The sequence below is a fragment of the Mya arenaria genome, chromosome 16, assembly GCF_026914265.1.
Source record: "Mya arenaria isolate MELC-2E11 chromosome 16, ASM2691426v1".
NCBI classification, from domain to species: domain Eukaryota; kingdom Metazoa; phylum Mollusca; class Bivalvia; order Myida; family Myidae; genus Mya; species Mya arenaria.
The window spans coordinates 1,422,641-1,437,432 of record NC_069137.1 but is presented as its reverse complement, the minus strand read 5'-3'; the positions used below and the strand labels follow the sequence as shown (position 1 = coordinate 1,437,432).

General features: G+C 39.6%; 1 protein-coding gene across 1 annotated transcript; it reads left to right on the top strand.

Annotated features, from left to right (window-relative positions):
• LOC128222318 (angiopoietin-related protein 7-like) lies at positions 1–14,427 on the top strand. Its single transcript, XM_052931299.1, has 6 exons — positions 1–627; positions 1,007–1,153; positions 10,702–10,835; positions 10,953–11,049; positions 11,479–11,643; positions 12,129–14,427. Exons 1-6 carry the CDS (start codon positions 3–5, stop codon positions 12,392–12,394), a joined length of 1,434 nt encoding a protein of 477 aa, XP_052787259.1. The 5' UTR covers positions 1–2; the 3' UTR covers positions 12,395–14,427.
• The last annotated feature ends 365 nt before the right edge of the window (positions 14,428–14,792 follow it).

Sequence of the window (14,792 nt, the reverse complement as noted above, 5' to 3'; positions counted from 1 at the left end):
ACATGGCTCTGTGTAATGCAAATATGCTATTTGTGATACTAACAAGTTACACTGTGCTGTTAAACCGATGTGCAAATACCAATGAGTTGTTGATGCAAACAGCGTCCAAAGTATTATCGCTGGATAACGAATTCGGTAAACTAGATACCGAATTCAGAAAGTCCCTTACCTCGCTTGATGAAAGAATGGACAATCTGGAGATTAAACTCGAGAACTCACTGACAGACTTGCAGACGCAGTTAGCGGAAGGGCTGAAACGTGTTGCAGAGACACAGAAAAACTACGAACCCAAACAAGGTGGAATTACAAAGAACATTCCGTTGACAATTTCCAACACCGTGACGCAAATGGTAAAGACCCAAATCATTGCAATAAATACTGCAATGAAGCGGGAAAAAGTGGCTTTATTGAGTTTGAAAACTGAAATGAAAAATCATATGAAGAAAATAGATGGCGAGTTTGAAAATACACAAAGCAGTTTGGATGAGCGTTTGGCAAATCAAACAAAAGCACTGGACTATAAGTTAGAAAGACAGTCAGAAAAGTACAAGTCGTCTTGTTATTCGATGAAGTCGGATGTTAGCAGTCTAACGAGCCGAGTATCCTCAATCGAAAAAAAGCTTCCAGGTAAACATTTACATTGTTATCTCACATATATAATGAACAATCTGCATGAACTCAAGAGCGGTCTTCATAGAATTTGATCACAAGCCGTTACATACAGCTATGTAACGCAATATTTTGATAGCAAACACCAAACTAGGCCAATTGTGGTAACGAAGAGTATATCAAATATTCCGTATCGTTTAATTGAACGTCTTTTACTAATTTTGAAATTATAATTTTCATCAACATGAAATAAAAGAGACAGGCAACGAATACATAAACAAAACTATAGTCATTAATAGTGTTATACATAAAGGGGTTACGTACAAATTTTTGAACGGTAAACGAAAACAGTTCACTTGGGATTGAATCTATAAATTAATGATTTATATTCTCCTAGTGGATGGCCAATGGGGAAACTGGATGGGGTGGATGAAGTGTGACACCCGGTGTAAGACAGGACAATGGTATCGTACAAGGGAGTGTAACAGCCCTGCCCCGCTATACGGAGGCGCCAGTTGTTCCGGAGAAGAAATAGAAATCAGAGGTAAGAATCGTGTTTGAACTTGTTAAAGGAACGAGCCATCTTTTGAAACAGGAAAGTTTATCTGTACAGAACATGGCACTAGTTCAAACATTTATTAATAGTTACACAATAACAAATATAACCCTAACAAATTCTCCTCTGCTAGTGGACGGACAATGGTGAATTTGGATGGGATGGGCGAATTGTGTCACTCACTGTGAGAAGGAAAAACAATTTCGAACAAGAGAATGTAACAATTCCGCCCCGCGACACGGAGGCTCCAATTGTACAGGAGATGGAACAGAAATCCGATGTAAGATTCATGTCTGATCAAATTAAAATGATATAAAAATAAATTGAATAATCATGCGAGAATCGTTTGCGATGGTAATAGTATTTTGGTAGTTTATTATAGTATCCGTTGCCCGTGATATGTTGTTTTCATAGTAAATCAAATTAATTACATACAATTCGTGGTAGCATCCGTTGCCCGAGCAATAGTCTTTGTTAAAGTTGTAAAATGCATTACATCCACTTAAATCTAGTCTCCGTTGCCCTGATAATGGTATTCTTGATAGTTTTCAAACTCATTACATTCACTTTAGTCTAGCCTACGTTAGTGCTACAAGGGATAAAAGGGCGTTGCTTGTAATATGGGGACGTTTTTGATGATATGGGAGTTTTGCTGTTGATTTTGAAGTGATATATCTGCGTTGCTTGTGATATTGGGACGTTGCTGGTTATATGGGCTCGATGCTTGTGATATGATGGGCGTTTGTGGTAATGTTGGGGTCTTGCTGGTAACTGGGGGACGTTGCTGGTGATATGTGTGCGTTGTTTGTCAAAAGTGAGCGTGAGAACAAAAATAAAGGCGTTGCTGGGAACATGGAAGCGCTGTTTAAGATGTTGGGGGCATTGCTGGGGATATGATGGAGTTTATGGCATTTGTGCGTTGTCATAGGAACTTTGGTAGTCAGATATGGGCACTGCTGTTCAAATGATGCCTTTGCTAGTGCTATATGGAAGCCGTTGTACATATAAGGCGTACCATGTTGTGTGCGTTTTAAGGGACATTGCTGGTGATAGTAGGGCCTTGGAAAGTCTATTGTTGTGTTCCTGGTGATATTGGTGCATTGCTGTTGAAAGGTGGCGTTGAAAGTAACATTGGTATATTGACGCTGATATGGGGGCGTTGCGTGTGGTATGGAGTTTTGATGATGATATCGGGCCTTGCTGATGATATGGGGCAGTGTAGATGATATGGGTCCTTGATAATGATAGGGAGACATTGCTGTTGATATATGGACATTGCTTATAATTTGGGGGCTTGCTAATGATATGGCATCCTTGCTGATGATATGGCATCCTTGCTGATGATATGGCATCCTTGCTGATACTATGGGACATTGCTGATGATATTGGGCTTTGCTGATGAAATTGGGCTTTGCAGATGATATGACGGCCTTGCTGATGACATGGGGCATTGCTGATGATATGTGGGCATTGCTGATGATATGGCAGCCTTGCTGATGATATGGTTGCCTTGTTGATGATATGGGGAATTGGTGATGACAAGGGGGCTTTGCTGATGATACGGCAACCTTGCTGATGATATGGCTGCCTTGCTGATGATATGGGGCATTGCTGATTATATGGGGGCCTTGCTGATGAAATGGAATCCGTGCTGATGATATGCAGGCATTGCTTATTATATGGGTCCTAGCTGATGATATGGGCCATTGCTGATTATTACGGGCATTGCCGATGATATGGCAGCCTTGCTGATGATATGGGGCATTATTGATGATATCAGCATTGTTGATGATAGGAGACATTGTTGATGATATTGTGCATTGCTTATGATATGGGACATTGCTGATGATATGGGGCATTGTAGATAGTACGGACATTGCTGATGATATGGCAGCCTTGCTGATGATATGGGACATTGCTGACGATATCAGTATTGCTGATGATATGGGACATTGTTGATGATATTGGGCATTGCTGATGATATGGGGCATTGCTGATGATATAGGACATTGCGGATGATATGACGGCTTGCTGATGACAGTAGGGCCTTGCAAAGTCTATTTGGCGTTGCTGGCATATCGGGGCGTCGCTGTTGAAAGGTAGCGGTGAAAGTAACATTGGTACATTGACGCTAATATGGGGGCATTGCTGATGATAGGGAGGCATTGCTGATGATATTGGGGCCTTGCTGGTGATATGGGGGTATTGCTAATGATATGGGGTCATTGCTGATGATATGGGGGCTTTGCTGATGATATGGGGGCTTTGTTGATGATATGGGGGCCTTGCTAATGATATGGGGCATTGCTGATAATATTGAACATTGCTGATGATATGGGGGCTTTGCTGATGATATGGCATCCTTGCTGATATAATGGTGCCTTGCTGATGATACAGGCATTGCTGGTGATATGGCAGCTTTGCTGATGATATGGGACATTGCTGACGATATCAGTACTGCTGATGATATGGGACATTATTGATGGTATGGGTGCTTTGCTGAATCTATTGGGCATTGCTGATGATATTGGGGCATTGCAAATGATATGGGGATTTATAATGATATGGAGGTATTGCTGATGATATGGAGACATTGCTAATGATATTGGATATTGCTGATGATATGGGGCATTGCAGATGGTTTGGGGCCTTGCTGATAGTATGTGGGCCTTGCTGATAGTATATGGGCCTTGCTGATGATATGGCACCTTGTTGATGATATTGAGGCTTGCTGATGATATGAATTCCTTGCTGATATAATAGGGCCTTGCTGATGATACTTGGCCTTGCTGAGAATATGGGGCCTAGCCGATGATTTGGGGGCATTGCTGATGATATGGGGGCATTGCTGATAATGATGAGCCTTGCCGATGATATGAGGGCCTTGCAGAAGATTTGGAGTCTTTGTTGATATAATGGGGTCTTGCTGATGATATTGTGGCATTGCTAATGATATGGGGGGCTTAATGATGATAAGGGGTCCTTGCTGATGATAAGGGGTCCTTGCTAATGATTTTGGGGTCTTGCTGATGATATGGGGCATTGCTGAAGATATCAGCATTGCTGATGCTATGGGACATTGTTGATGATATTGGGCATTGCTGATTTTTTGGGGCATTGGTGATGATATGGGGCATTGCTGATGATATGGCAGCTTTGCTGATGATATGGGGTCATTGTTGTTGATACGGAAGCCTTGCTGATGATATAAAGGCATTACTGATGATATGGGACATTACTGATGATATGGAGCATTGCTGATGATATGGGGCATTGCCGATGATACGGCAGCCTTGCTAAAGATATGGAGGCATTTCTGATGATATGAGGCATTGCTGATGATATAGGGCATTGCTGATGATATGAGACGTTGCTGATGATACGGCAGCCTTGCTGATGATATGGGGCATTGCTAGTGATATGGCCGCTCTGCTAATAATATGGAGGCATTGCTGATAATATGGAGACATTGCTGATTATATGGAGGCCTTGATGATGGTATGGGTGCTTTGCTGATGTTATGGGGTATTGCTGATGATATTAGAGCATCGCTTATGATTTGGAGACATTGCTTATGATATGGGATATCGCTGATGATATGGGGCATTGCATATCATTTGGGGCCTTACTGATGATGTGGGGGCCTTGCTGATAATATGTGGGCATTGCTGATGATATGGAGGCATTGCTGATGATATGGAGGCATTGCTGATAATATGGAGGCATTGCTGATAATATGGAGGCATTGCTGATGATAGTGGTCCTTGCTGATAATATGGGGCGTTGCTGATGATATGGGGATTGTTGATGATACGACAACCTTGCTGATGATATGGGGCATTGGTGATGATATGGGACATTGCAAATGACATTGGGGCCTTGCTGATGGTATGGGTGCTTTGCTGAATCTATTTGGCATTGCTGATGATATTGGGGCATTGCAAATGATATGGAGGCATTGCTGATAATATGGAGACATTGCTGATTATATGGGGGCCTTGATGATGGTATGGGTGCTTTGCTGATGTTATGGGGCATTGATGATGATATTAGAGCATCGCTTATAATATGGAGACATTGCTTATGATATGGGATATCGCTGATGATATGGGGCATTGCATATCATTTGGGGCCTTACTGATGATGTGGGGGCCTTGCTGATAATATGTGGGCATTGCTGATGATATGGAGGCATTGCTGATGATATGGAGGCATTGCTGATAATATGGAGGCATTGCTGATAATATGGAGGCATTGCTGATGATATTGGGCCTTGCTGATAATATGGGGCGTTGCTGATGATATGGGGATTGTTGATGATACGACAACCTTGCTGATGATATGGGGCATTGGTGATGATATGGGGCATTGCTGATGATATGGCAGCTTTGCTGATGATATGGGGTCATTGTTGATGATACGGAAGCCTTGCTGATGATATAAAGGCATTACTGATGATATGGGACATTACTGATGATATTGAGCATTGCTGATGATATGGGGCATTGCCGATGATACGGCAGCCTTGCTAAAGATATGGAGGCATTTCTGATGATATGAGACATTGCTGATGATATAGAGCATTGCTGATGATATGAGACGTTGCTGATGATACGGCAGCCTTGCTGATGATAATGGGCATTGCTAGTGATATGGCTGCTCTGCTAATAATATGGAGGCATTGCTGATAATATGGAGACATTGCTGATTATATGGAGGCCTTGATGATGGTATGTGTGCTTTGCTGATGTTATGGGGTATTGCTGATAATATTAGAGCATCGCTTATGATTTGGAGACATTGCTTATGATATGGGATATCGCTGATGATATGGGGCATTGCATATCATTTGGGGCCTTACTGATGATGTGGGGGCCTTGCTGATAATATGTGGGCATTGCTGATGATATGGAGGCATTGCAGATGATATGGAGGCATTGCTGATAATATGGAGGCATTGCTGATAATATGGAGGCATTGCTGATGATATTGGTCCTTGCTGATAATATGGGGCGTTGCTGATGATATGGGGATTGTTGATGATACGACAGCCTTGCTGATGATATGGGGCATTGCTGATGATATGGGACATTGCAAATGACATTGGGGCCTTGCTGATGGTATGGGTGCTTTGCTGAATCTATTTGGCATTGCTGATGATATTGGGGCATTGCAAATGATATGGAGGCATTGCTGATAATATGGAGACATTGCTGATTATATGGGGGCCTTGATGATGGTATGGGTGCTTTGCTGATGTTATGGGGCATTGATGATGATATTAGAGCATCGCTTATAATATGGAGACATTGCTTATGATATGGGATATCGCTGATGATATGGGGCATTGCATATCATTTGGGGCCTTACTGATGATGTGGGGGCCTTGCTGATAATATGTGGGCATTGCTGATGATATGGAGGCATTGCTGATGATATGGAGGCATTGCTGATAATATGGAGGCATTGCTGATAATATGGAGGCATTGCTGATGATATTGGGCCTTGCTGATAATATGGGGCATTGCTGATGATATGGGGATTGTTGATGATACGACAACCTTGCTGATGATATGGGGCATTGGTGATGATATGGGGCATTGCTGATGATATGGCAGCTTTGCTGATGATATGGGGTCATTGTTGATGATACGGAAGCCTTGCTGATGATATAAAGGCATTACTGATGATATGGGACATTACTGATGATATTGAGCATTGCTGATGATATGGGGCATTGCCGATGATACGGCAGCCTTGCTAAAGATATGGAGGCATTTCTGATGATATGAGACATTGCTGATGATATAGGGCATTGCTGATGATATGAGACGTTGCTGATGATACGGCAGCCTTGCTGATGATAATGGGCATTGCTAGTGATATGGCCGCTCTGCTAATAATATGGAGGCATTGCTGATAATATGGAGACATTGCTGATTATATGGAGGCCTTGATGATGGTATGGGTGCTTTGCTGATGTTATGGGGTATTGCTGATAATATTAGAGCATCGCTTATGATTTGGAGACATTGCTTATGATATGGGATATCGCTGATGATATGGGGCATTGCATATCATTTGGGGCCTTACTGATGATGTGGGGGCCTTGCTGATAATATGTGGGCATTGCTGATGATATGGAGGCATTGCAGATGATATGGAGGCATTGCTGATAATATGGAGGCATTGCTGATAATATGGAGGCATTGCTGATGATATTGGTCCTTGCTGATAATATGGGGCGTTGCTGATGATATGGGGATTGTTGATGATACGACAGCCTTGCTGATGATATGGGGCATTGCTGATGATATGGGACATTGCAAATGACATTGGGGCCTTGCTGATGGTATGGGTGCTTTGCTGAATCTATTTGGCATTGCTGATGATATTGGGGCATTGCAAATGATATGGAGGCATTGCTGATAATATGGAGACATTGCTGATTATATGGGGGCCTTGATGATGGTATGGGTGCTTTGCTGATGTTATGGGGCATTGATGATAATATTAGAGCATCGCTTATAATATGGAGACATTGCTTATGATATGGGATATCGCTGATGATATGGGGCATTGCATATCATTTGGGGCCTTACTGATGATGTTGGGGCCTTGCTGATAATATGTGGGCATTGCTGATGATATGGAGGCATTGCTGATGATATGGAGGCATTGCTGATAATATGGAGGCATTGCTGATAATATGGAGGCATTGCTGATGATATTGGGCCTTGCTGATAATATGGGGCGTTGCTGATGATATGGGGATTGTTGATGATACGACAACCTTGCTGATGATATGGGGCATTGCTGATGATATGGGATATTGCTGATGATATGGCAGCCTTGCTGATAATATGGGGCCTTGCTGATGATATGTGGGCATTGCTGATGATATGGGAGCATTGCTGATGAAATGGTTCCTTGCCGATGATATGAGGGCCTTGCAGAAGATTTGGAGTCCTTGCTGATGATATGGGGCCTTGCTGTTACTATGGGCCTTGCATATAATATTGGAGCTTGCTGATGCCATTGGAGCCATGCTAATCATAAGGGGCCTTGCTCATCATATGGGGCCTTGCAAGTGATATGGGAGATTGCTGATGATATGGTTGCCTTGCTGATAATATTGGGGCTTTCTTATGATATTGCGACAAGCTAATGATATGGGGGCATTGCTGATGATATAGGGCGTTGCTGATGATATGGGCGTTGCTGAAGATTTAAGCTTTGGTAATTGATATCGGGGCCTTGCTGATGAGATAGGTGTTGTTGATGATAAGGGCCTTGCTTATGATATTGGGGCCTTGCTGATGATAAGGTGGCTTGCTGTTGCGGGTCGTGCATGGGATTGGGCGCTTTGCAATTCGATGGGAGCTTTGCTGTTGATATTTAAGAATGACTTGTGATATGGAGAAGCTGCAAGTAATATGGAGGCGTTGCTGGTAGTATGAGGGTGGTGTCGGTTGTAAAGGGGTGTTGCTGGGAATGTGAGGTTGTAGTTGGTGATATACAGGGGTTACTGATCAAATGAGTGTGTAGTTGGTGATGAAAGGTATTGCTGGTAATATTAGGGTGTAGTTGGTGAATAAGGGGGCGTTGCTGGTAATAATAGGGTGAAGTTGATGATAATGGGGGCGTTGCTGGTAACATGAGGGTGTAGTTGGTGATATAGGGGCGTTGCTGGTAGTATGAGGTTGTAGTTGGTGAATAAGGGGCGTTGCTGGTAATATGACGGTGTAGTCGGTGATATGGGGGCGTTGCTAGTTGAATGAGGGTGTATTTGGTGATATAGGGGAGTTTCTGGTAGTATGAGGGTGTAGTTTGTGGTATAGGGGTGTTGCTTGTAATATGAGGTTGTAGTTGGTGATATAGGGGCGTTGATGGTAGTATGAGGTTGTAATTGTTGATGTATGGGGCGTTGCTGGTAATATGAGGTTGAAGTTGGTGATAAAGGGGCGATGCTGGTTATATGAGGGTGTAGCTAGTGATATAGGGATGTTTCTGGTAATATGAGGGAGTAGTCAGAGATATAGGGGCATTGCTGGTGAAGTGAATTTGTAATTGGTGAAATAGTGGCGTTGCTGGAAATATAAAGTTGTAGTTGGTGATAAAGTGACGTTGCTGGTAATATAATGATGTTGTTGGTGATATAGGGAAGTTTCTGGTTATATAAGGGTGAAGTTGGTGTTATAGGGCTATGCTGGTAATATAAGGTTGTAGTTGGTGAATAAGAGTCCTTGCTGGTAAAATGAGGGTGTAGTTGGTGAATAAGCTGGACGTCACTCGTAATATGACAGTGAAGTAGGTGATATGGAAGCGTTGCTGGTAATATGAGGTTGTAGTTGGTGATATAGGGGCGTTGCTGGTAATATGAGGGTGTAGTCAGTGAATAAGAGGGCGTTGCTGGTAGTATGAGGGTGTAGTTGGTAAAATAGGGCGTTGCTGGTAATATGAGGGTGTAGTTGGTGAATAAGGGGGCGTTGCTAGTAATATGAGGGTGAAGTTGGTGTTATATGGGCGTTTCTGGTAATATCAGGGTGTAGTTGGTAAATAAGGGGGCGTTGCTTGTAATATCAGGTTATAGTTAGTGATATGAAGGTGTTGCTAGTAATATGAGGCTGTAGTTGCTGATATAGGGGCGTTTCTGGTAATGTGAGGTTGTAGTTGGTGAATAAGGGGGTGTGACTGGTGATATGAGGCTGTAGTTTGTGATATAGGGGCGTTGCTGGTAATATGATGGTGTAGGTGGTGAATAAGGGGTTTAACTAGTAATATGAGGGTGTATTTATCGATATAGGAGCGTTACTGGTAATATGAAGGTGTAGTTGGCGATTTAGGTGCGTTGCTGGTAATATGAGGGTGTATTTGGCGAAATATGGGCGTTTCTGGTAATATGACGGTGTAGTCGGTGATATGGGGGAGTTGCTGGTTAAATGAGTGTGTAGTTTGCGAATAGGGGAGTTGCTGGTTATATTAGGTTGAAGTCGGTGATGTGGGGGCGTTGCTGGTGATATGACGGTGTAGTTGGTGATATAAGGGCGTTGCTGGTGATATGAGGGTGTAGTTGGTGTTGTTGGTGTGCCTTGCAAGTTATATGTGATTGTCGCTGGTAATATGTGGGCTTTACTTGTGGCATAGGAAAGCTGCAATTGAAATTGGGTGTTGCTGGTGAAACGGGGCGTAGCAAATTGTGCATGTATCGTTTCTGCCAATGGACAGTAAATATTAGTTTTACTATAGAAGTCGTTGGTTAATGTAGGTACTACCTGTGGTATAACTTACTGGGTTATGGCTGTAAAAAGTCGTGCTTCGTCTATAGTATAGCTACATGTGATGTATTTCTAGTCTTCCAGGGTAAAAAAACATCATGCTGATTCTTGAAAATAAAATAACGTTTAAGCTGATGATTGTATGCGTTGCTAGTGGTATATTTTCCACTTTTCTTTATCAGCAGTTTCAATTTAAAGGTATATCTTGTTTTATTGACTACATTTCTGTAGGCTTTAACAAGATTTCTTTCTTTCAAGCTTTTGCTGACTGTTCGGAAATAAGGCAGCACCTTGGCATTGTGCCCTCTGGCGTCTATCAAATCACAACATGGAAAAGAAACCAGAATGCGAGTGTGTTCTGTGATATGGACACCGATCAAGGAGGCTGGACCGTGAGTGTTGATATTACAGTGCATATCGTATTTACTATTTAAAGCATATCGAAGTGTTATATATAGTATAATACACGGTCAAGAGACATCGTGGTTTTACCTCTTTAACCTTGGTAGGTGTTCCAACATCGTGTTGACGGAAGTGTGGATTTCTATCGCGACTTCTCCTCATACGATAATGGGTTTGGATCTCTGCAGGGCGAATTCTGGTTGGGTATGTAAGCGTAGTGATCAAAATGTATATAAACATATAAATTATGTTTCATTGTGAAATGTTTCACCTCCCTGTAGGAATATAATATTGTTTGAATGTGGATAATCTGGAGTGGATTCTTTGACGATATGTTTTTTATAACATATTGCTGATTAAAAAACGATTACCGTTTTAATTCTGATTCATATTTTTCGGAGATGTAATAGGACAGTTTCAATAAAATACATGTCGAACAAAATATAAGTGAGGTAACAACTGCCTATATTTACTTTGTCAAATTCCGATTTATAGAAAAGCAAAGTTCTTTTTTTTTAAATGGACTAACTTTAAATCGCTGAGTATCATATAGCGTAAAATAGGAAAAATAATAAATGATACAAAGATCAACTGGCACCAAACAAATCAGATGCAAATGGCTATGTTTCTCAGGTCTGAAATTGATGCATGAGATGACATCCCGGACAACACATGATTTAAGAATTGACATCACACGCGCCAATAACAGCACCGCCTATGTCGTATACGCTGACTTCAGTGTGGGAGCCGGGTTTGATTATACCTTACGTATTGGAAATACTCGGTCAGAAAGTGGACGTAAGTATATTTATGAAAGGAATTGTTTTATGATTGATGTCAAGCATTGATCATTCGAGTTTTGTGAATAGCAGTGAAAAAACTTTTTCATGATTTTTACGATGCGGCAAAATATTGAAGCTCTGTCATGCCGATTTCATAAGTAACCAATCGTTGTTGTTGTATATTGAAAAAAAAAACATATTAAAGAAATGAATCAATGTAAGAATCACCAACATAAAATATAGGAATTATTCATGTTTATATGACATTTTATGTATTGCTCGCTTTTAGGTTCAAACAGAATTTCTAATCCGCATGGCACTACATTATGATTTTACATTCTATAACAGACTCACCTCATAATGGTAATACAAAAAATGTCATGGCATGCATGACATTGCACTACTGATATAACGTTGAACTTAACACTGCCACATTTCGTATAATAATAAACAATTTTATTACCTTTTCAAACATTTTACATTAATTTAATTAATGATTAGTTGCAGTGCTTCCGAAAAACGGGCAGTTTAACACCTTTGCAAACGGTTCTGCCTTTAGCACATTCGACCATGACAATGATAGTTGGGGAGCTAATTGTGCCGATATATATCGCGGAGGATGGTGGTACAAGAATTGCTTCTACTATGCGAACCTAAATGGCTGGTACTACACACCTGGATCTGTTGTTTACAACTCTACCGCTATGATATTTGATAGAGCAGAACCGTTAAAATCTAGCAGAATGATGTTCCGACCTTCTGTGTAGTCATCATTTGATAATTACTAGAATAATGATGTTAAGACCTGCTTTGTAGCTATCATTTGACGAGCATTTGTATTTCTTGTTCGTGTTAGGTATCAGTTTACATTCAGTTAAAAATTATTGTACTTTTGTACGTTAAAAGGATAAATACAAAAGTACAATAATTTACATGCCATGTGGTCACTTTTTCGAATGCACATTTCTGAATATTGTGATATATTTTTTTCGATATTGACAGCCCAAGTTGTCTATGACTATGATAGCAATATATTTTAGATTTATTTGTGACCCTCACAAGTCAAATGTTTGTCTGAATTTCTTGATATATTCGATATTTTGCCGTACGCTTGTCGATAAGATGAGATGCTACAATGTGTGTATAGAGTAAGCATTAACGGGGCGTATTTTTAAAATAAGATAAAACAAAACATGGCTAATAATGTAATTATTGGACACTTTAATCAATGCATCCTATAACTGCAATTATAAAGACCACAAACTATTTGCAAACAATTGTCAAAGTCATATGGTCAACTGCATCGGTATTTTTATGATGAATAAATCTAGTTATGCCTTTACTCAGCCGAAGATCTAAATTCATAAAATAAAGTTTTAATGTTATGTTCTGAAAATGTTTGTGTGCTGCTGCTGTAAGTGATACATTTACATTTAAAACATGCTTAAATTAATAGGGTGTAAAATAAGATATGTTAAGATATAGACTCATATGGTGTATTTGGTATCTTGAATGTATCTAAAAGCTGTTTATTCTCATCTTTTAACCGAGGGAATCGTTTAAAGCATTAAGGTACATATTACAGTACTAATGGTATTATACAGATTCATGCATCCTTTAGTTTCACTGTGTAAGTATTATATGTGTCTAATTATTATATGTATTCATACATGTTTCATTATTATGAAACTGGAGGCCGCGTTTATAGGGATACATGTTTGCAATTGTCAATGGGGAAGTGTATACGGATACATTTTAGTTATGAAAAAGAAGATTTGTTAATGATATCAACTCTTTTTCAACTTTACTTTAAAATTGTCGTCAATAACCGTTTTGATGCGTGTAAAACTTCCAAAACGTCATATAAAACGAATAAGCCTTATGTTTAAAACAGGAGATTAAAAAAAGTTATTCTCACTTTTTTTGTATTGACTGGTCGCCGGTCATACGAGTTCGTTATTTTACAAATTTACTTTCTGTGAAAACGATTTATATACATGCTGTGGTAGTAAATAAGCATTTTAGAATTTACGGGCATATTGTGAATAATAGTTTAAATAATGCATTTGATAACAAATATAAGTGCCTTAATACGACATTAATTGACTATTTTAAATTTAAGTGATATAAAATGGAAGTACAAAGCTTAGTTCACACGATTTGACTAACAAATATAAGTCACAATAACGAAATTTACACAATTTGAATTTAACTGATATAAAATGCATGTTCAAAGCGTAATTCACACAATTTAAAACAAACATTAATGAATAAAGTAGGCCGAAATGATATCTCGGCCGAATCGACCCCACACCAATATTTTTTTCGGTGATAATGCAAGGTACCAGTCTAAATAATTTACTATATATCCACGGTTAGAATGTCATTCACAAATATATAATACTTTTCATTCATAGAAAGTTGGTTGTAGTATCAAATAGCACGTGGGTGTCAAGTCATTGAGTACATACAAAAACACGAGTTAGCTCAAGATATACACGACTAGATAAATACTACTCCATCTAACTTCTGTTAAACAAACACTCGGACTTTAGTGGATTACTTTTTTAAATTTTTGTTCTATCAAATTGTTAATAACACTATGTTTTATATAAGCATTCTACCTGAGATTGCAAAACAAAATCACTCTAACTCAAAAACAATCGTTTATCTTTATGCTTCTTGCTAAATTTTACCTGTTTGTAAATATGTCATTATTATATGTATTCATGCATTTAATTTAAAATTTAAATGATTTGATGCGACGCAGTCTTATGGCTATTTAGTTTGTGTATTAACATATTGAGAACTTTAAACGTTTTTGTTACTTTTATTTAGTCATTATTTACTTGTGTGTACTACCTACAAAATGGGTCAAGCACTGTTTATATTTACCGCTGCGCATGATTTAAATCAATAACAGCTGTATGACTGAGAGAATTGTATTGAAAAACTTACAAAATACTGATTTCTCATTGGACAAATGAATAAAATTGACTACCGAGCCGAGATTACACGATGGTTGTATCCAGTACTTGGATTGTAGCTTACTTTGAGTATGTGCATTGTTAGTATTTTAATTTTATTCAAATAACCGTTTTGAATAAGGTAATATACGACCATTCATTTGATTGACATATATACATACATACAATGTACATGGGA

What these genes read in the sequence shown, in the direction of transcription:
- LOC128222318 (XM_052931299.1), top strand. Translation starts at nt 3, where the DNA reads ATGGCTCTGTGTAATGCAAATATGCTATTTGTGATACTAACAAGTTAC. An exon ending in CCGATCAAGGAGGCTGGACC is followed by an intron (nt 10,836 to 10,952) that starts GTGAGTGTTGAT and finishes TAACCTTGGTAG; the next exon opens with GTGTTCCAACATCGTGTTGA. An exon ending in GCAGGGCGAATTCTGGTTGG is followed by an intron (nt 11,050 to 11,478) that starts GTATGTAAGCGT and finishes TATGTTTCTCAG; the next exon opens with GTCTGAAATTGATGCATGAG.